At 45.3% G+C, this 20,528-nt stretch overlaps 1 protein-coding gene across 21 annotated transcripts in view; it reads right to left on the bottom strand.

Annotated features, from left to right (window-relative positions):
* Eif4g3 (eukaryotic translation initiation factor 4 gamma 3) overlaps positions 1-20,528 on the bottom strand; it is a 229,760-nt gene that overhangs the window by 53,797 nt on the left and 155,435 nt on the right. For all 21 annotated transcript variants that reach the window (XR_007833431.1, XM_051171468.1, XM_051171470.1 and 18 more), the window contains 5 exons: positions 13,199-13,287; positions 7,567-7,813; positions 6,529-6,662; positions 4,902-5,021; positions 1,221-1,391 (listed from right to left, as the gene is read on the bottom strand). Coding sequence is in view for 20 of the 21 variants with exons in the window: in XM_051171468.1 (XP_051027425.1) it covers positions 1,221-1,391; positions 4,902-5,021; positions 6,529-6,662; positions 7,567-7,813; positions 13,199-13,287 (761 nt within the window). In the remaining variant the exon portion in view is untranslated. The remainder of the gene's footprint in view (positions 1-1,220; positions 1,392-4,901; positions 5,022-6,528; positions 6,663-7,566; positions 7,814-13,198; positions 13,288-20,528) is intronic.

The raw sequence follows: 20,528 nt of genomic DNA, 5'->3' as shown, positions 1-20,528 counted from the left end.
GCTTCTTCTAGCTTCTGGGAGCACACGGCACATACAGTGCACAGACACATAAGCAGACAAAACACTCATCAGGTTACAGACTCATCACCAATGTAAACAAAACATAGCCGTTCTGTGACATACAAATAATCAAAGTGACATCTTTAACACTAGGGTAAAAGGCTGAGTTGGAGGCCAGTTTGGTCTACACAGTCAGTTACTTCCAGGGCTACATACAGAGACCTCATCACAAAAGAAAAGGCGCTGAGATGCAGGCTCAGAAGAGAAAGGTGCTTGGCTTCAAGCCTTATGACTAAGCCTGCTGGGATCCACATGATAGAAGGAGAAAACCAACAGACAGACAAACGTTTTAAAACCTGAGACGAAAGTCAGTGCTTCAGGTAGACTGATCTGAACGCAATAGAGGAACGGGGAATCACAGAGGGAGGGGAGAACAAGATTAAGGAAGAGACCCCCAAAGATAACTAAGAAAGTTGTCTCGGAATTCTGGATTAGAAAGCAATGCCTAACCCAGGCCCCAGTGATGTCCTGTCTAGATCAGGCGAGCTGCTTCCTCACCAGGAGCCTAGGGCTGCACTCTAAAGGAGAGCAAGCGCTCATCGGCTCACACTCACAAAGGACTGTAAGAGAAGGGGAAAGAGGAAACAGCAATAGGCGAGGGAAGGGGCAACAGAGGGAAATGAAGTGAGCATAGTCAAAATAAAACACATGCATGAAAATGACGTAATGAAAGCCATATGTACAATGATATGTCAATAAAAACGCAAACAAACAAACAAACAAAACCCCCAAAAAATAGAAAAGAAAGAATGAAGCTTAAGGCCGCTGGACAAGCCTCATATGAACACAGTATGAGCTACAGAACAGGACACAGTGATTTCTTTCTTTTAGCTTTGTAGTAGTGGGGATCAGACTGCACCTTGCCCATGCTAGGTAAACCTTTACTGAAGTAACATTTAGGGCCACCAATACAGAATAGATGATCATTCATGAGGCCTACAGAACAATGCCATTAGAACAAAGGACAAAAAGCCAGGTATGGTGGCCAGCACTTTTAATGAGTTGGATCCAGTCTCCAATTGGTCTATATGGAGTTCCAGGCTAGGCAGGGAGGGCCCTGTCAGAAACAAAACCTTTCCACAGACTGAGGAGGCAGAACTTACCAGGGAAGGCTCGCACTACAGTACAACCGCACAGAGCACAGGCGCCGCCCTCCTCACCTGCGTTTTAATGCTTTCGGGGTCGTCGGCATGGCTGTCCCGCTTTTGGCTGGGCTTCCAGGCGTTCTCTGCCTTTCTCAAGTGCACATCTTCTTTTACGGAGACAGTAATGATCTTTCTGGGCTCCCTTCTCTGGCCAGGCTGGGACCTTCGAGGTCCAACATTCAACAACTAGGACAGGAACAGTACATCCATTCAGAGACCTGACAGCAGCCTGCAGTTGCAGGGCTGCTCAAACCTCACATTCACGCCAAACACTTCTAGATGAAAAGACCAGGTAGTAGATGTTCAAGTTAGAAATAATCTTCCTGGAGGTGTTAGGAGGGAGAAAAAGAGCCTCAGAATTCCATCATTACAACATCTTTTCCTCTAAAAGGGCCACAAGGATCAAAACAGTGGTGTCTGGTTAACCACCATTCCCACCCTGGAAGTCTGTGCTCAACGGACACTACATGGCACAGGCCACCGCGAGGGCCACAACAGGGCTATGACAAGGACCGTTTACTTCTTGTGCCACAAACACTCACAATTGCAATTACCAGTTACAAATCTGTTTCAAAATTATCTCTGAAAATAAAGAAAAAACTATTTGTACTAGTTGTGGGAGCCCACACTTGCATGCCTGTCACTCCAGGACATGGGACAGGAGCTAGAAAGGTGCGTTCTAGGATAGCCTGAACTAAGGGTGAGACCCTGTGTCAAAAACAAAAACGAAACAAACAACAACAACACACACACACAGAGAAATCAAAACACAACTCTATCTGTGAAGTTTAAGGGTAAAATTTAAATAACACTATATTATTAAATTCTCTGTAACAGATACGCACTTTTCAGGCAGACCTGGAAGTACCTAATTTCATCATTGCAAGGGGAACTCAATTATTCTCTGAAAAAAAGTTTTTCTCCCTTCCCTTCCTTCCTACCCCGATACATGGAGTAATACCAGCATGCACCAGGAACACAACGGCCAAATGAAGTATTGTTACAGCAAGAGACTAAGCTGTGCAGGGTTGGAGAAGACGGCTCAGGAGTCACTAATGTTTGTTGGTGGCCTGGCATGGTAATATGCACCTATAACCCCAGCACGTGGGAGAGAGCAGGCAGATCTTTATGAGATTGAGGCCAGCCTGACATACATGGTGAGTTCCAGGACACAGGGCTACAAGAAGCCATGACAGAGAGAGAGAAAGAGAGAGAGAGAGAGAGAGAGAGAGAGAGAGAGAGAGAGAGAGAGAGAGAGAGAGAGAGAGAAGAGAAGAGAAGAGAAGAAGAGAGAAGAGAGAAGAGAGAAGAGAGAAGAGAGAAGAGAGAAGAGAAAAAGAAAAAGATAAAGAAAAAGAAAAAGAAAAAAGAAAAAAAAAAAAAAAAAAAAAAAAGAGCCCAGTTTCCTTCCTAGCACTCTTGGTAGGGCAGCTGACAACTACTGCTTGTAAATCCAGAGCACCTTGGTGCTCAATGCATCCATGTGCACCCACAAATATGTGATGCTAAAGGGCTGGGGAAAGGGCCCACTGCTGCAGTCCCCAGCACCCAAGAACCCTAGCGCCATGGGGGGCCAATGCTGCCGCCTTCCATCCTCGGCAGGTACTGCATTCACATGCACCACACACATGTAGAGACACATATGCTATTTCTAAAACTCATAAATAAATTTTAAAGTGCATTTTGTATGTAAAATTATTAAAGTTTTTATGTCAGTTTCCTTTCTTGGTTTTTGAACTGTACTTTTTTGCCCACTTTGAAACAATTTCACTATGTAGCTCTGGCTGGCCTTGTACTCACTGGAATTCAAGGGGCCACAGCAGGATCCCCTGCAGTTAGGGCTCTGGGCCTGCTTCTGTTACTGGACTCACAGCATTACTTTTTAAGATTACTCAGGGGCTGGACACTTGGACCTCTCAAGCCTGCTGCACACCAACAACCTGGATCACCCTGATAATGCTGCAAATACTGACACTATTTAAGGAGCATTCTAGGAGGCAAGAAAAAGTCACAACTGTGTCTCACTTACCATTCAGCGCTACCCCTTTTAAATGTGTGCACCATACACTCAGGTACCCCATGCAAACAACAGTCATAGAATGCATATTTGAAGATAGTCGTTTACAAATCCTACAGCAAGCCCCAGTGAGTTCGCCTTGAGATTATAACCTGCAAATGAGACCAACTCGTACATTCTCCTCCCCTACTTCAAGTTCCCAGAGGAAAAAGCCACCCGTGTTAAAAGGCTCTACAAGGCGAACGGAACTTCCGTGAACAGGGAAAACTGAACGTGGCAGGCTCCAAGCCAAGCTGCCCTGGACTGTCTTTAACTCTCTTAATAAACCATTCACTGTCCACCTCTGTGTTTGACCTAAGTTCCTTTTGACCACCAGGGAATTCTTCTGGGATGTACAAACCAACACCTATCTTCTACTAATCTAAGGGACAAGGATGTCAGACAGCCTGTGGGGCTTACCTAAAATCTTCATCAGTGTTTTCGAAGAGTGACCTTTCTTTAGTATAAAAATGTCACAAAACTCCCGGCTGACTTTGGTGGTGCACGCTTATAATCCCAGCACTCAGAGAGGCAGAGGCAGGTAGATCTCTTTGAGTTCAAGGCCAGCCTGGTCTACAGAGTGAGTCCAGGACAGCCAGGACTATACAGAGAAACCTTGTCTCAAAAAACCAAAACCAACCAACCAACCAATCAAAATTCGTATTCTACTTTCAGTAGTTTATTAAGAGATACAGCTTGTTCGACTCATATGGCTTCCTTTGGTTCAACTATAGGAAAACAATGAACAACAAGCTGGTAAAACCAGAAGGCACACTGCAAGGAGACACCTGGATTTGTACCTTCCACGAACAACCTATGAATAACTAAGCAGTACAGAGTAACAGATGCCACCATGTGACAAGGCTTATTGGCGGGCTTTACCCTTGGGGCACCCCATGACCACCATGTAGGGACTAACCAATGATCCCTGTGCTTCTGCTGCTCTGAAGCAGCATCTGGCAGCGCGGTGCCCAGCACAGGTCCACTGTGGATGCCCCTGCCTCCACCCAAAAGCCTGCTATTGTATGTACGGCGACCTATAGGTTACCAATACTGTACTTCTGAAGACGTTATTTGCCTAAATTTAAATTTCATGGCTTATAGAAAATAAGAGCAATCCTAAAACTATATCACCATAGACCCATAGACATGTCTTAAAAACAACAACAACAGTAAGTAAGTAAGTAAATAAAAACAAAAACAAAGCCATAAAGTGCATCCCTACAGGTAAGCTCTTCAGGGGTGAGAGACAAGACACTGCTGGTGGAGTGCAGCCTAGGCTGTGCTCAGCTCCAGACCTGGCAATCCATGCCTGCTCTGCACTTTGTGCATCTGTAGGAACAAAGACAGAGAGGATTAGCTGAGTGCCACTGGAATCTCTAGGATACCATGACATCTCAGAATCCTACCAAGGTTGGCTCTACAGCAAAAGCATGTACAGGTCACTCCAACAGACCAGATAAACGAAGACCAGGTCAGGTCACTGCAGAGGTGCACCGCGCACTCACTTTAATGTGCATATGGGCACTATAAACGATTGATCATAGGAATCAGCGTTTAGAAGTCCTTCCCTGCCTATAGACCAGATGTCTCCTGCAGCCTCCTAACTGCCTGGGTTGTGGTAAGGAACTGGCACTTACAGGTACGCCTCTTCCACCAGGTGCCTGCCTTCCAAAATCTGCAAAGGCTGGGGTAAAGTCGGGCCCGCGAGGCAAAATGCGAGGATCCAGGGTTCGCATTGGCAATCTGGGCTGGTGGATCTGCATGAAGAAGCACAGAAGAGCTTGAAGCACCCATGTCCCTGAGTGTTCAGTGCGAGAGTTAACACAGACATCAATGATGCTGTGGGCTAATGGGATAAACACGATTTTCTCAGAGCACGAACTCCTGAGCCACCTGGGTTTGTGAGTGGTGACCACCCAGAGATGTGTGGGGCATGTGCTTTTTACCCATCGCCCTACTCCACACCCTACACTTAAGAAACAAGTCCCGGATGGACACAGCTTTAATCCCAGCAGGCGGATCTTTGTGAGTCTGAGGCCAGCCTGGTCTACAAAGTGAGCCCAGGACAGCCAAGGCTACACAGAGAAACCTTGTCTCGAAAAACCAAAAAAGAAACAAGTCCCAACTGCACTAATTTCCATCGTGTACCATATAAACCAAATGGAAAGAGGAATTATGCTGGAGCAGGGGGGATGGTTCAGTGGTTAAGAGCACTTGCTGCTTTTGCAGAAGACTTGCATTCCCAGCACCCACATGGCAGCTCACCACATCTGTAACTCCAATCCTAGGGGATCTGACACCTTCTTCTTGCCTCTATGGATTCTAGGCACACATGTGATACACATACATGCTGGCAAATATTCACATACATAAAGTAATACGCATTAAAAACTCAAAACAGGGGCTGGAGAGATGGCTCAGAGGTTAAGAGCACTGCTTGCTCTTCCAGGGGTCCTGGGTTCAATTCCCAGCAACCACATGGCGGCTCACAACCATTTGTCATGAGATCTGGTACCGTCTTTGGGTATATATAATAAATAAATCAATCTTAAAAAAAAAAAAAAACTCAAAACAAGAGCGACAACCATCTTTAATGCAAAGGACTGGGGACTTTAATCACTGGAGAACTACTGGGAAATTTTTGAGATATACAGTATCTGAATTATGTTGCCTGCCACTCAAGTTTCCTCTTCTAAGTTCCTCCTCTGGTTTCTGACACGCCTTGTTGCTGCTATCACTCCAAAATCAAACTTAGGAACTCGGGGAAAGAGCTCCATGAACAAAAGCTCGCTTCCTCAGTCACAGGAAGCTTACTGTGTCACTAAAAGAGGCACAATAAACACATACTAATATAGTTTAAAAACTAACACCCAGGGCAAGAGAGTAGGCTCAGCAGTTAAGAGCACTTATTCTTGCAGGAGACCAGGCTTCAGTTCTCAGCACCCACGTGGTGGTTTAAAGTATCCTCAACTCCAATTCCAGGAGAGCTGACACCCTCTTCTGATGTCCTTTGGCACTGCATGCACGCATACACATGCAGAACACTCATACACATAAATGGAATACAATCTAAAAGAAACAACAACAAAAATACAACACTGCAGAAAGGGCCTATACATGAATTCCCATAAACTTAAACGACATCAATAATTTGGAAACACCTCGCTCAAGCATTACATATTTGATTTAATTTAAATGCCTGTGATCTAACAGTTCCGAAGAGCTATCCACACTGCACCTCTCAGTACAGAACACCTGACTTACCTTGTCAAGAACCACATCGCTGATAGGAGGCAGGCCCTCTGGTTTTTGGATACAGGCAGGCATATACTGACAGTCCAGCAGGAACTCCCTGTCGTATTGCTTCTTGCCTTCTGTATCTGTCGGCTTCCAGGACTCTAAAAGAGAGGCACAAGCAGAAACCATTTGTTCAAGTCTGTTTCAGTGATTACTTTACTTCCTCAAGGAGACAAAGAAGCAAACCCAAAGTTAGGCCAGGATGACAGCTGAAAGAATGAAGATTCCAAACTGGCCTTAGTTCTTTCATCTTCAGAAAAACCTTAAAATAAAAAAGCAGCTTGAAGCAAGGCGCAAACATCTTCCACACATCCTCATGAGAAATGCTGGCAAGGCTGTTTGTTGCTGTTCTGTTTTTCAAGATAGGGTTTCTCAAACTCACAAAGCTCATCCTTCTGCCTCTGCCTCCCTAGCACTGGTATTAAAGGGATGTACATCACCACCAGCTGGTCAGATGGCTCAGCGGTTAAGAGCACTGCCTGTTCTTCCAGAGGTCTTGAGTTCAATTCCCAGCAACCACATGGTGCCTCAGAATCATTTCTAATGAGATCTGGTGCCCTCTTCTGCAATGCAGGTGTATATACACACAGAGCACTCATGTAAGTCTTTAAATAAAAAAGAATGAGGTGCATCCATTCTACCTGGCTGGCCTGTGCACATGTTCAGGCTCTAAGAGAGAATTCAGCCAGGGAAAAAAACAAAACACCTGAATCCAAAGCATGGAAATACCCATCTTCAGGGCACTGGCTACAACTCCAATGCCCCTTAGACTGAACTAAGCTGAAGACAGCAGACTTGCCTTACAGAATTCTAACAACCTGCTCTGCAGGTCCCCATTGGTTGCTGTCCTGGGGCAGCAAAGGTCTAGTCACTAAATGCACCTTGAGCTAACCTACCTGTCCCACAATCCTTACTGTATGATAAGCTTCTGCCATCAGCATTTCTATGAAGACATTTCTTTAAGACTACACAAGAAGGGACACAGGAAACCAGGGACCAACATACCTGCTTTAAATGGGAACGTGACACCATCACCAGAACTATCAGTAGAGCCTGAGTTGGCATCCCCTCCTTCGCCCTCAGAGGCGCTCTCGGCAGCACTGCGCAGAGACTCAGCCTCTTCTCCGTTTTCTTCCCCAGCCTTCACTCTTTTCAGGGAAGAGGAGTCTCGTTCAAAGTGAAACCCTTGGCTCATCTTATCTTGCTCAGGTTCAAGCCCTCTGTCAACTGAAAGCTCCTCTTCGGCTTTAGGCTAGAGCGCAGGTAAACACAGAGCTACATTAAAATATATACAAAGGCCAGAAGACACAGGAAACCACGTTCCTCAAGATGACCGTGTCTGCACTCAGCATACAGTATGAGAACCATAGGCTTAAATTATTTCATTCTACCACATGACACAGACAATGCAGACAGCTACTGAACTGTTTTGGCCTGAGACTGATGGAGTCTAAATGTTAGACTAGCCAATGTCAGTGTGAAAAAACTGCAAAGTCTTTCCTCTTCCTCCTCCCCCTCCCCTTTTTTTTAAAGACAGGGTTTCTTTGTGTGTACTACTGGATGTCCTGAAACTCACTATGTAGACCAGTCTGGAACTCAAGGCTCTGCCTTCCTCTGCCTCCTGCGCCACCACCAGATAAGACTTGCTAATTCTTCAAAGGTGGCGGCCAAGGAGTAGTCCTGGTCAGAACTTTAAGCAGGCACACTCCTCTTGCCACCACAGCTCTTTAAAAGCAAGAGCCCCTAGAAGGCAGAGGCCCCTGTTGGCCTCTAGCTTTGAAACAAAGTTTTGGAGAATTAAAGAATTAACTTCCTACAAAGATAACCATTCTACATTACAAGGAGACTACAGGCTAGTTAGAAATCTATTTATCTAACTCATCTGAACCTGTGCCTATGTATGAGAAACACACACACAGAAGCTTTTACAGAAAACTACCCAGAACACTCAGACTCTCACAGGGAAGTCTATTTTATAGGCTAAGAGAAACGTAATTCCCCTCAGGTTATTTCTACCAAAAGTCCAGGTGATGAGGAACAAGCTAAACATTTCAAAGGTTTTCATGAGCATCTGAGTTCTCTGTGAATGAAGCGTGTCTGGTGAAGGGTGCACTCAGCAGACAAGCCTACGCGAGCAGCACTCACAAGAGAGGATGGTGATGGTACTCTACACTTTAGTGCTGAGCAGACGATCCACCATGGGTGGCTACAGGGAGCACTGCCCCACGCACAGGATACTTTACCTCCTGATTTATGTCATAATTTTGTTAAACTCAAACATGAACTTTATCACCTAAGTACAGGCTTCCCTCAGGCACATGCATGAAACAGACAACCACACCTCCCACGCACGTGAAATTCAAGTTCATCACAGGTGACATAGCAAATATTCTAAAATCAGTAGCAGGTAACCACAGAGACTTGAGGGCTAGCCTAGGATACACGAGACACTGTCTCAAAATAAAACAAAGAAACCCTAAACATTCAAACACAGACATCTAATTCCAAGGAAATAACTTAGAAAAAAAATATTTTTTTGAAGTAGGCTATTTCCACCTTTTGTAAAAAGAATATTGGGTGATGCTGAGCTGAATGAGAACAGGGCCTGGGCTGCCTGCATCTGGCACTCTAGTTTGCTCTGAGTAAACTGACAATGACCTTGAAATACAACAGTGCAGCTCACCAGGGACATTTCTTCATCCTGACTGAATTGCTCAAAGTGGTCGGGACATGGTACCTCTCACTGTGCTCTAAAGAGCAAAGCCCTATAGCACTGAATTCCTAAAATGCCTACTTCAGACCCTGCAAAATGTGGAGGTAAAGAGCCAATTCCTAAAATCAGCAACAGCTAAGTCGAGTTGTGGTGGCGCACACCTTTAGTCCTAGCACTTGGGAGGCAGAGGCAGGTGATCTCTGAGTTGGAGGCTAAGCTGGTCTATAAAGCAAGTTCTAGGACAGTCAGGGCTATTACACAGAGAAACCCTGTCTCAAAACAAAACAAACAAACAAAAAACCAAACAAAAACCAAACACCAGCAGCAGGTAATGCACAAACAGAGACACTGGAATTTCAGTTTGTAACCACAAAAGCACAGAGATTCTTGTAGCCTGAAGAGTAAACCACAATGTAGCTACACAGAGTTTAGGAGCGAGACAGAAGGCCACAGTGCTCAACAATAGAAAAACTGAAGGTAGATGTATCTCTTTGAACAGAGTGAAGCTCATTAAGCCGATGAACAGTGCAAACTGTTTACTCAAACAAATCTGATAGAGCAGGGCTGAAGGAATACACTTTAATTGGATCTCTGAGCGTTCAAGGCCAGTCTTGTCTACATACTGAATTCCAGGCCAACCAGGGTTACAAAGTGAGGCCTTTTCTGGGGAGGAGGTGGGGCTTAAAAATAGTAAAAGACCAGATGAAAGAATAACATTATGGGCTGGGCAATGGAGGTGGTCCCCTTTAATCCTAGGACTTAGCAGACAGAGTCAGGCAGATCTCTATGAGTTCGAGGCCAACCTGGTCTACAGAGTGAGTTTTAGGACAGCCAGGACTTTTGTCAGGAGGTGTGTGCGGAGATGGGGTGTGGGAAGGAACCACCTTTGTTATGGGGACTGGAGAGGTGGCTCAGCAGTTAAAAGCACCAGAGTTCAACTTCCAGCACCCACATGGCAGCTCACAATTGTAATTTCAGTTCCTGAAGTTCTGCTATCCTCACACAGAAATATACACAGGCAAAGCACAAATGCATATAAAATAATAATGAAAACCCTCATATTTCTAAAAACCTTTAAAAGAATACCATTATGACACTGTCACTACTATTCACAAGAGTATTAACATTGCCAATCACAGGAAAGTCAGAATGACAGCCGTGTATCTAGTGATTGCGTAAGGGCCTGAACGTTTTTTAAAGACAAGATCTAATGTTGAACACCCTATGGGGAAGAGCTGCCCTGGAATCCTGACACGCTTCTGAGTGCTGGGTTTACAGCTAGCATCAGTACTCATTTTTATGTGCTGTTGGGGACTAAACTCCAGACTTCCTGCATATTAAAGCAAGCCCAACGTTAAGCTATATTCATAGCCCAAATGGCCTAAAATTTAAAACCTAGTTTAAATGCCTCAACTAGCAAACCTAATTTTTTATTATTACATATTACTGTGTGCATGCACGTGTATAGGCAGGTGTGTGCTTCTGAGAGTGCAAATAGCATACTTTCGGGCCGAAGGTTAGAGGACAACTTGTGGGATGTGGGACTCAGTTCTCTCTTACTATGCTGGTCTTGAGTTTTTCTTTTTCTTTTTTTTTTAGAGACAAAGACTCTCTGTGTAGCCATGGCTATCCTAGACTCGCTTTGTAGACCAGGCTGGCCTTGAACCCACAGAGATCTTCCTGCCTCTGCCTCCTGAGTGCTGAGATTAGAGGCGTGCATGACTATCAAGGGGCCCAAATTACACTTTTTTTCTCCCCCAAGACTGGTCTTCTCTGTGTAGCCTTGGCTGTCCTGAACTCACTTTGTAGACCAGGCTGGCCTCAAACTCACAGCGATATGCCTCCTCAGTGCTGGGATTAAAGGTATGCCCATACCTGACTTAAATTATATTTTTAAAGGCTGAGGATAGTTAGTGGAAATTAAGGCAAAAGCCTCTAGTATTTAATAAGCTGTTCTAATGATCATTAATTTAGGAAAGGCACAGGACTAAGATTTCTGAGTGAAGACATGGAAAAAGTATTTTAAGAATTATAAAAATATTTCATGTGTGTATGTATGTGCAAGACCGTGCTTTCACATGAGTGCAGTCCATGGAGGCCAAAAGAAGCCATCAGATCCCTTAGAACTGAAGCAGTCGTCATGGTTATAAGCCACCCACTATGGGTGCTAGGGACCACGCGTGTTCTCGAGGAGCAGCACACTTCCTCAAGCCCTCGGCCATCTCTCTAGCCTCACTACCTAAGATTTTACACTGTGTGCTTAGAGAGTGAGGGGCTGCTTCGATGAGTCGAAGCCGTGCTCCCACACTCACAAACACGCTCACACAAGGGTATAACAAATTCTGGCCCACCATCTCCTTTTGGCTCGCCAACTATTTTCATAAATTGTACACGCTAAGGATAAATTTTAGCTTCGCAATGGTTGAAAACCCAAAAACATGTGACCCCCTTTTACATACAAATTCAAACTTCAGTGCCCACCAGCAAGTTTACTGTAGCCCAGCCACAGTCGACCCACTGGCCTTCAGGTAGTTACAATCTCAACCTGAAATGAAGAGGTCTGCGACCTCCCGCTACAGGAAAGAACGGGTCCGTGAAGGTGCGGGAACGGTGCTCCACCCAGTCAGTGTTCAATCTCCCTTAGAAATGGGGCCAGTGTGCAAAGACAAAAAGTCAAGTGAATGATCTCAACGCAGCCGAGTCTTAGGAGAATTCACTTGTGAAGGAAGCTCAAGCCGTACCCGGACTGTGTGCGACTCCCCTGCCTCTAGGAAGTATCTTATTCTCTGTAGGAACAGCATTTTCTTGTTCAGCTTCAAGGTAGGCACCAACTATTTGCACCTCTCTAACTGTTAAATCTTGTCCCTCAGAAGCACAAGGAAGTCACACTCATATGCCTTTCCAGTGGTTGCCATGGAACTCACTGTGACATCAACAGAACGCTGTGTAAGGAAAATGACAGCAGGGGAATCAACAAAGGATACTGATAGCTGTGAGAGCAAGATGCAAATTTTTATTAGCTACAAAGACCTCATAAGACTGCCTCAGGCAGCAGGGGGCTCAATAGGTACTGCTCACCCTGAAGGGCTGATGACATGAGTGGGGTCACCAGAATCCACAGAAAGGTGGAAGGAAGGACCTGACTCCACAAGGCTGGTTTCTGACACATGAGCCAAGGCATAAGTGTGGGCAGACAAACACACAAAAGTAAAACCTACCTCAATGGAGAGAAGTTGCGAGTTCTCTCCCCAGTTCAGGCCCAGGTTGTAGATAAGCCCTTTCCCTTTACCAAGAAGAAAAATATAGCCCTCCCAAAGTAACATCTATTTAGTGTTATCATAGTGTACCTTCAGGGCCATTTTACAAAGTAAGAGCTTATGGGGCTGAAGGCAGCCAGTTAGTAACCTGTAGGTGCTGGGCAAACAGGACATTTGACTCTGGGTCCCTGTGCTCACTGAGCAGCAGCCCTGGCTGAGAGCCAGGTTCAGTGATGAAGGTCTCAACAATTATGGTTGACAATGACAGAGGAAGCCACTCAGCATTGGCCTCTGGTCTATACACATCAATGGGCATGCATGTACCTGGATAGACATCCACACCAACACAGATCTCTCTCTCTCTCTCTCTCTCTCTCTCTCTCTCTCTCTCTCTCTCTCTCTCTCTCTCTCACACACACACACACACACACACACACACACACCCTCTCTCTCTCTCTCAACTGAGGGAGTTCACCACAAGTTGACTATTTAGAAGAAGTATTCTCATGGAAGAGTAACAATTATTCAAGGAAATCAAACATGTTATTAAAGGTCTTCAAAACAAACAAACAAAACACCCTAGATAATTTTTGTGCTTGACAGACCGAGAACTGAATGGAAAATGTTTTTATGAAGATGTCTCTCCACTCAGGAGACAGTCACTCACCTCCGCCTCTGCCTCTAACACTTCTTCTGGGGTTCGGGTCCGATCTTTTGTTTTCTTCCACGTCTTTGGAGCAGGGGTGGCTGTTTGCACTGAAATATAAGAGCAGTCCTGTTAACTGACCTCTGTCATCCTGCCGGGCACTAACAAATCAAAACCTCCTGCATTCAAACCGAGCAGCACAAAAGTCATCTACAGCCTGGAGCCAGCCGGCGCCCATGCGAGCACGTGCACAGCAGCCCAGCTACTGTACAATGTAAGTGTGCTAGACACAAGCTCAGCCTTCTACCAGGGGCCTGCACACTCCACCACGGCGTGAGGAGTCAGCATGTGATTCAGCAGAGACAGAGCATCCCTGATCTAAAAATCCAAAAGCTAAAGTTTTGTTTTGGCGGGTTATTTTGGAGACAAGATCTCAACAATGAAGCACTGATTAGCCTAGAACTCTTAGGTAGAGCAGGCTGGTCTTGAACTCAGAGAGAGAGTCTCCTGCCTCTGCTTCCCTAGGGCTGGGACTAAAGGCGTGCTATCATTCTCAGCCCCTGAAGTCGGAGTTTGAGGCACCTGATATCTGGGTTAGGATACTCCTCTGGTCACGTCTGTACACGCACTTCCAAACTGGAACCCTGAGGTCTGAAAAGCTATAGTTCCCAGTAAACCAGATCATGGCAACACAGGTTGGCCTGAAAGCTAAGTCCAGGCCTGAGTCTGGTCCTCCTAGGCAACTGTGAGGTCTTAAGCAAGAGACACTTTTTTTTTTTTTTTTTTTTTTTTTTTGAGACAGGGTTTCCCTGTACAGAGAGACAGCTTGGCTGCCCTGGACTCGCTTTGAACTCAGTGATCCTCCTGCCTCTGCCTCCAGAGTGCTGGGATTAAAGGCGTGTGCCACCACTGCTTAATCCCGTGTGGCGGTCAGCTATGAAGCGTAAGAATGAGGCTAGCTAAGACAAGATTTTGTTTGGAATTTAGGCTCCAAAAGCTCTCTGTAAGGTTTCTAGGGCAGGCAGCTGTGACCAATACCCACCTTCATTTAAGACCAATACCAGCAGCCAAGTCTTTCATGGTACTGGGGGAAAAAACTGATGAAAGTTAATTTTTACCAGGTATTTCTATTGGATCAAAATTCTAAATGAAAGACTGAGTTCACAAAGGCTGTTCACTTGTTTTTGGTGGTGGTGTGGAGGACTAAAGCCAGGAACACACTAATAAAAGATTTAAAAATAGTCATCAGACTTACTGATCTCTCAGAACTACTCAGTACACAGACATGAACTACATCTGTAATTTAACCATTACAAGGTAAGCAGGAAATGTTCAGCACCCTACCTACAGAAGGCAGCCATAGGCCAGCAGGCAGGAAAGAAGTGTTAAGATGGGTGAGAGAATCAAGGAAGGCCACTTTATAGAAACAACCAGAACATGCAAGCTAGAGCAAAAGAGCTCCACATTGCTGCGACAGACCCTGTCAGCACACAAACTCTTTTGGGGACAAAGAAAAGGAAGTGACCTTCAAAATTCTCAGAACTAACGTCACAGAAATGCTACAAATTTTCGCTGGCATGGTAGCGCACGCCTTTAATCCCGGCACTCAGGAGGCAGAGGCAGACAGATCGCTGTGAGTTCGAGGCCAGCCTGGTCTACAAAGGGAGTCCAGGACAGCCAAAGCTACACAGAGAAACCCTGTGGGGGGGGGGGGGGGGGAAGAAATGCTACAAACCCCATAGAGCTGTGATCAACATCTGCAAGCCAATTTACCGTTATTCTTCTTTCTTCAGGGACTATAGTCAGCAAGAACATTAGGCCAACTATGATTTTTCCTTTGACCTACCTGAGGTACAGGATTCTTCAGAGTACAGAGGCTGGGGGATGTATGTACACTCTGGGTTACCATTTCTTATGGACCTTTTGGTCTGACAGAGAGCAGGCTTTAAACACTCTTCCAGAGTGGTTTTATTTTAATTTACCTCCATCTTACTAAGAGACACAGAGTTTGAGAAAATCTCAACATCTGAAATCTCATTTATTTTATATAGGCTTGAATTCAGTCCTAAATTACTTTCGTGGAAAATGGAAGGACATGACGGATTTTGGTGTGTGTGTGTGTGTGTGTGTGTGTGTGTGTGTGTGTGTGTGTTTTGTTTTCTATAAACAACAAAACAAAGCAACACACATAAACGTGTCAAAAGTAACCCAAACATACCCACCCAGGAGGCATTGAAAACATTTATTCCAATGAGTTATGAAATACAGTGAGACTGTTCCTCAAATGCCACTTAATAGTAAAAACTGTTACTAATAACGGTTAGCCCCTTGGTTCAGGTAGCTAAAGCATTATTTAAAGACTATGAAGCACTAACCTTGAGGCAGTGGAGCTGGGCGGTGAATGAAAGAAAAAACACACCACTGTAAAAACCAGAGTGGTTCGCTCAAGCAAGTGGGTGCTCGTCTACCATGACTCACAGGCTGCAGTAAACTCAGGTGAGTTGGGGTGCAGAGTAAAAGGGAGTTGAGAAGCAACTAGCTATGAAGGGAAAGAAGTTAGGAGAGACAGGAGATGCAGACTGATTGCAAGACACTGTGAACTAGGCTGAAGAAGGCAGTCCACTGTGGCTAGGCTAGTCCACTGTGGCTCTGTGGAGAAGAGGCACACTGTGATTACTCTCTGTGGTGCTTCCAGTCCCACCAAGGCTGCACCAATGAGCTGCAGTGGCAGCCTGAAGGAGGGGTTTCTGACATCAAAGACAGAAATGGGGTTTCTACTAATCTTCCAAGAACACTGAGTAGGCAGTGGAAACTCCTAGGCACTCCCAGTCACATGAGCCTAGAGATGCCCCAGCTGCTCCCTATAAGACAAACATTTCTGCCCAAAGGTGGACGCAGTGGTGGTATTGGCAGTAGCAGTGGCACGCATCTTTAATCCCAGCAGAGGCAGGGGACCTCTGAGTTTGAGGCCAGTCTGGCCTACAGAGTGAGTTCCAGGACAGCCAGGGCTACACAGTGAAACCCTATCTTAAAAAACAAGATACATTTCTATAGGTGTATATAATCAATAATGTAAAACAGTAAACACAAATAACCCACATTTATCATTTTATGCTTCAACTTGTGACAAGGTCAAGGGAAAACCATTTTCTTCTCTCCAAAGTTTTTTAAAATTTATTTATTTGTGTATTTGTGTATATAAGTACTCTATTTGCATGTATGATCCCATGACAGAAGAGGGCATCAGATTTCATTATAGTCATGGTTGTGAGCCACCATGTGGTTGCTGGAAATTGAACTCATGACCTCTGGACAAGCAGCTAGTGCTCTTAACCCCTGAGCCATCTCCCCAGCCCCCAAAGTTCTTTGTTTAATAAAAAAAAAAAAAAATATTTATTTATTTTATATATCTTCCCTTTCTTCACACACACCAGAAGAGGAAATCAGCTTGTGGGCCATCATGTGGTTGCTGGGAACTGAACCTGGGTCCAATGGAAGAAGAGCAGCCAGTGCTCCTAACCACTGAGCCATCTCTTAGCCCCTCTCCAAAATTCTTTTCTCCAAGAAACTCACTGACACACATGGAAAACTCAAGGGAACACAGAAACTCTTGTCTTCTCTGGTGGTTTCAAATCTAAGTGAGAAGCTGAATTAAATCAAGCACATTCCCACTTTCAACTCCTACCCAGGCACAGGATGCAGATCCTAAATGCTGTGTCACATCGAATGGGTCAAAGGCTCTTTCTTAGAAAGAAGAGGCACAGCATCCCCATCTATCTTCCCGGGTCCGACAGAAGGCACAGAATGAGCTGCGCTAGTGGGTAGTGGTGGTTTTAAATGATTTCTCCTGTAGGCTCTGCTAGAGCCAAGCGCTGCTCTCCCAGAGGTGTCTTAGCCCAGTGTTGTGGAGTACGCCTTTAGTCCTAGCTCTCTGAAGGCAGATGTCTGTGAGTGTCAGGCCAGCCTGGTTTACATAGTGATTTCTAGGCCATTCAAGACTCTATAGTAAACATCACCTCAAAAAGGAAAAACAAACAAGAAGTTAACTCTCTTTACAAAGCTGAGGAGATAATCTTCACACTGTGCTGACTGTTATTAGGCCCACCCGTCCTCTTTCTGTTGTTATTACCTTGAGACAAAGTCTGCCGTAGTGGGCCTTGACACTACTGAACAGTTGAAGTTGACTTTGATCTACCTGTCCTCAACCTTGCCTGCCCCCACATTCATTATTAATGACATTCCCCAAAGCTCGAGGCAGTTAAAATAGTTAGAAAAACCATACATGGTTGCTGTCCTATAGATCCAGACAGGAGTAACTAAAAGCCTCGCATATCCTGCATCACGAGGAGCTGGGTGATTAAAATATCTTTTTTGCTTAAGGAATACTAGCTCCAAATAGCTGACCTGTGTCTTTCAGCTTCCTGACCAAATTGGGCAATTCACTGACACAATCAAATACCAGAGCGAAGCCAACTGAAGGAGAAGTTATTTTGGTTCATGTATAGTTTTTTTAAATCTATTTATTTTTATTTAAATGCATGACTGTTTTGCCTACAGGTATGTATGTGTACTGTGAGTGCGCCTAGTTTCTGCAGAGACCTAAGGAGGGCAGCAGATCCCACAGAACTGATGTGAACAATGGTCGTGAATCACCAGGTGGGTGCTGGGAACCAAACCTGGGTCTTCTCCAAGAGCAGCCAGTGCTCATGGCCATGGAACAGTCTCTCCAGCCCCGCTGGAGGTATGACTGAAGAGGATGTGGTGGACAAGAAGCACCTATCGTCTGTGCTGGCCGACTGCCGCCTCCTTGTCCGTTGTTCCATCATGGCCCCCAGTTCCTGGTGGGTACACACAGGGCAAGTGTTCTCAAGGTCACGGGATTCTCTCTTGTACATTCTCAAAGAATAACCCAGCTGCATGCTTCCTAATCTTTCCTGAGCTAACAAAGCTGACAATACCCAACACCACAAACCCATACTTGTCAACGTTATGCAGACACATCTCACACCACACTATCCCGAGTGCAGGCCTCCCAACACGCATGCTCATCTCATATGGAAAATCTGTTCATCCACCGCCCAGTATATCCAAAGCAGCAAGAGCCACAGCTCAGAGTCAAATTCAGTCTACACTGAGCCTCAATGTAAGCTCTTAGCTAGGAACCCCTGGAGACCGAGACCAAGACACACGCTTCCAAGGTACAAAGGCACGGAGGAAGCCTTCTGATTCCAGAGGGGAGCAATGGGGGCTTAGGAAGAAGAAAACAAAGCAAGACAAAACCTAACAGAGAAAACACAGAATGCTATAGCTCTATGCCCAGCACCCAAATCAGATACTGGCGTTGCCTTTACAGCCCACACATCACTCTCTTGGGCTGATGCTGCTCGTCTACAGACGTCCCATGTTCCCAGGACCCCTACAGTCCTGACGTCTCTACTGCACCCTCATCTTCACCTTCACAGCCTGGGGCACCACCCTGAGAGGCTGCTTACAGAGAGCCTGACCCTGTATCACATTGCTTGGCTTTGGGCCTTCCTCTGAATTCTGGATAAAGTCCTTCAAAGGAGATTTCTTCTTTCTTTCTTTCTTTCTTTCTTTCTTTCTTTCTTTCTTTCTTTCCTTTTTCTTCTTTATAGTTTTTCCAGACAGGGTTTTGTTTTTGTTTTGTTTTGTTTTGTTTCTGTGTAGCCTTCGCTGTCCTTGAACTCACAGAGATCCACCTGCCTCTTCCTCTCCGAGTGCTGGGATTAAAGGTGTGCGCCACCATATCCTGCTCCTCAAAGATTTATGAGAAAGCTGGTTTTGTAGCTCTTCAACTCTGAACACCTTCAAGAACAGCATTCTTTGGACGATGCCAAGGTGAACCTATGGCTTGAGCAGTAGCTAGCCTCTCATTCTGCAGAATGAAAACATTTGTGTATTCTGCTGACCTGGGCTCTGGGTGGCCAAGTGTGGGAACACATTTCCTGAGGTACTTAAAAAAAAAAAAAAAAGCCAAGTATTCAAACAAGTTCAAACCTCACAGTCTAGAACTGCGTCATGTAGGTCAACAAATCATTACATACCCGGTGGCATCTTTCCTATTGTCTCAGTGTAAAGCACTTAGGGGCTTCTCGGTCGCCTTCCTGGTCACCTTTCTCCCTCCCTATTCTGAGACAAGCTTTCACTAAGTAGCTCTAACTGGCTTAGAACTGTCTGTGTAGATCAGGCCGGCCCTGAGCTCACAAAAGTCTTCCGGGTCTGCATTCCAGGTACAGACCAGGCCTGTCTCTGGCTTGTCTCTTGGTTCTAGCTTTCTAAGTCCTGGCCTCCTCAGCTCCTTAAATGCGGTTTCAGGTATTCTGCTTTGGTTTTGCTCCCAATCTCACTCTAGACTTGTCTAGGAAAAGTCGGCTGTACCAACTGTGTCACAGGATGCTAAGCCGTCTGCACACTCCCTCTAACAGGCTGATTAGCCACCTTTGAATCAGACCAGAGTCTCAGGGCATGTGCAAAATATAAAAACCAGGTTGATGCAACATACACACATTTTCACATATTCTCATCCTTATCACAAAACCTACGAGGCCAGCTGTCCCTATGTGCACTGACAATGCCTGCGGCGTAGCTTTCTACACTACCACAACAGCCCTCTCCAAGTGCTATTTGCAGCTTCTACAACCTTTCTAGCTTTTAAAAATGCATCCAAATTCCATTCCGCAATGCTTGAGAACCAATTGGGAGGAAATCACACTTGTCAAAAATCTGAGCAAAGCAGCGCAAGGGAGCAAAAGCATGTGAGGTAGCAGGGCAGTTTGCATCACAGTGGCCAGGAAGCAGCCAGAGGCACAGCTGCAGCAGCTCCTGTCCCCTCCTTCACCTTCTCACTGCACCTGGGCCCTAGGCATAGTCAGTCAGCTATAGTCAGTGAGCAGACCTGCTGGGGGTGGGGGATGGAAGAGCTCCAGCAGTGAGCCTTACTGATCGCTATCGTGCTTCTGAGGCAGCCAAGTGCACAGCAAAGCTGACAGCAGAGGCTGGAATCCTGACTCACAGGTCAGAAGGCACCTTTCACAGGATTCCTAGCAAGATGGGGAAGGGGAGGGAGGCCATTCTAAAGCACAAACCCATCTCATTCTGAAATGTCACAGGCATTTTAGCCATCTTTTTTGTTCTAATGTAAAAATAACAGCTACACACATATTTTGTGTTTAGTTTACAGTCTGTTTTTTTTTTTTTTTTTTTTTTTTTTTTGAACTTTAAACAAGAATCTAAATCATTATTGTGTTGGTCTTTTTGTGAAAAGTTCTAGTAACTGCTGAAATTCCTACATATTCATCCACTGAACACTGCAGTTCATGTTCATTCTGTG

The sequence above is a fragment of the Acomys russatus genome, chromosome 29 (assembly GCF_903995435.1).
Source record: "Acomys russatus chromosome 29, mAcoRus1.1, whole genome shotgun sequence".
NCBI lineage: Eukaryota > Metazoa > Chordata > Mammalia > Rodentia > Muridae > Acomys > Acomys russatus.
This window is presented reverse-complemented; position numbering and strand designations above follow the sequence as displayed.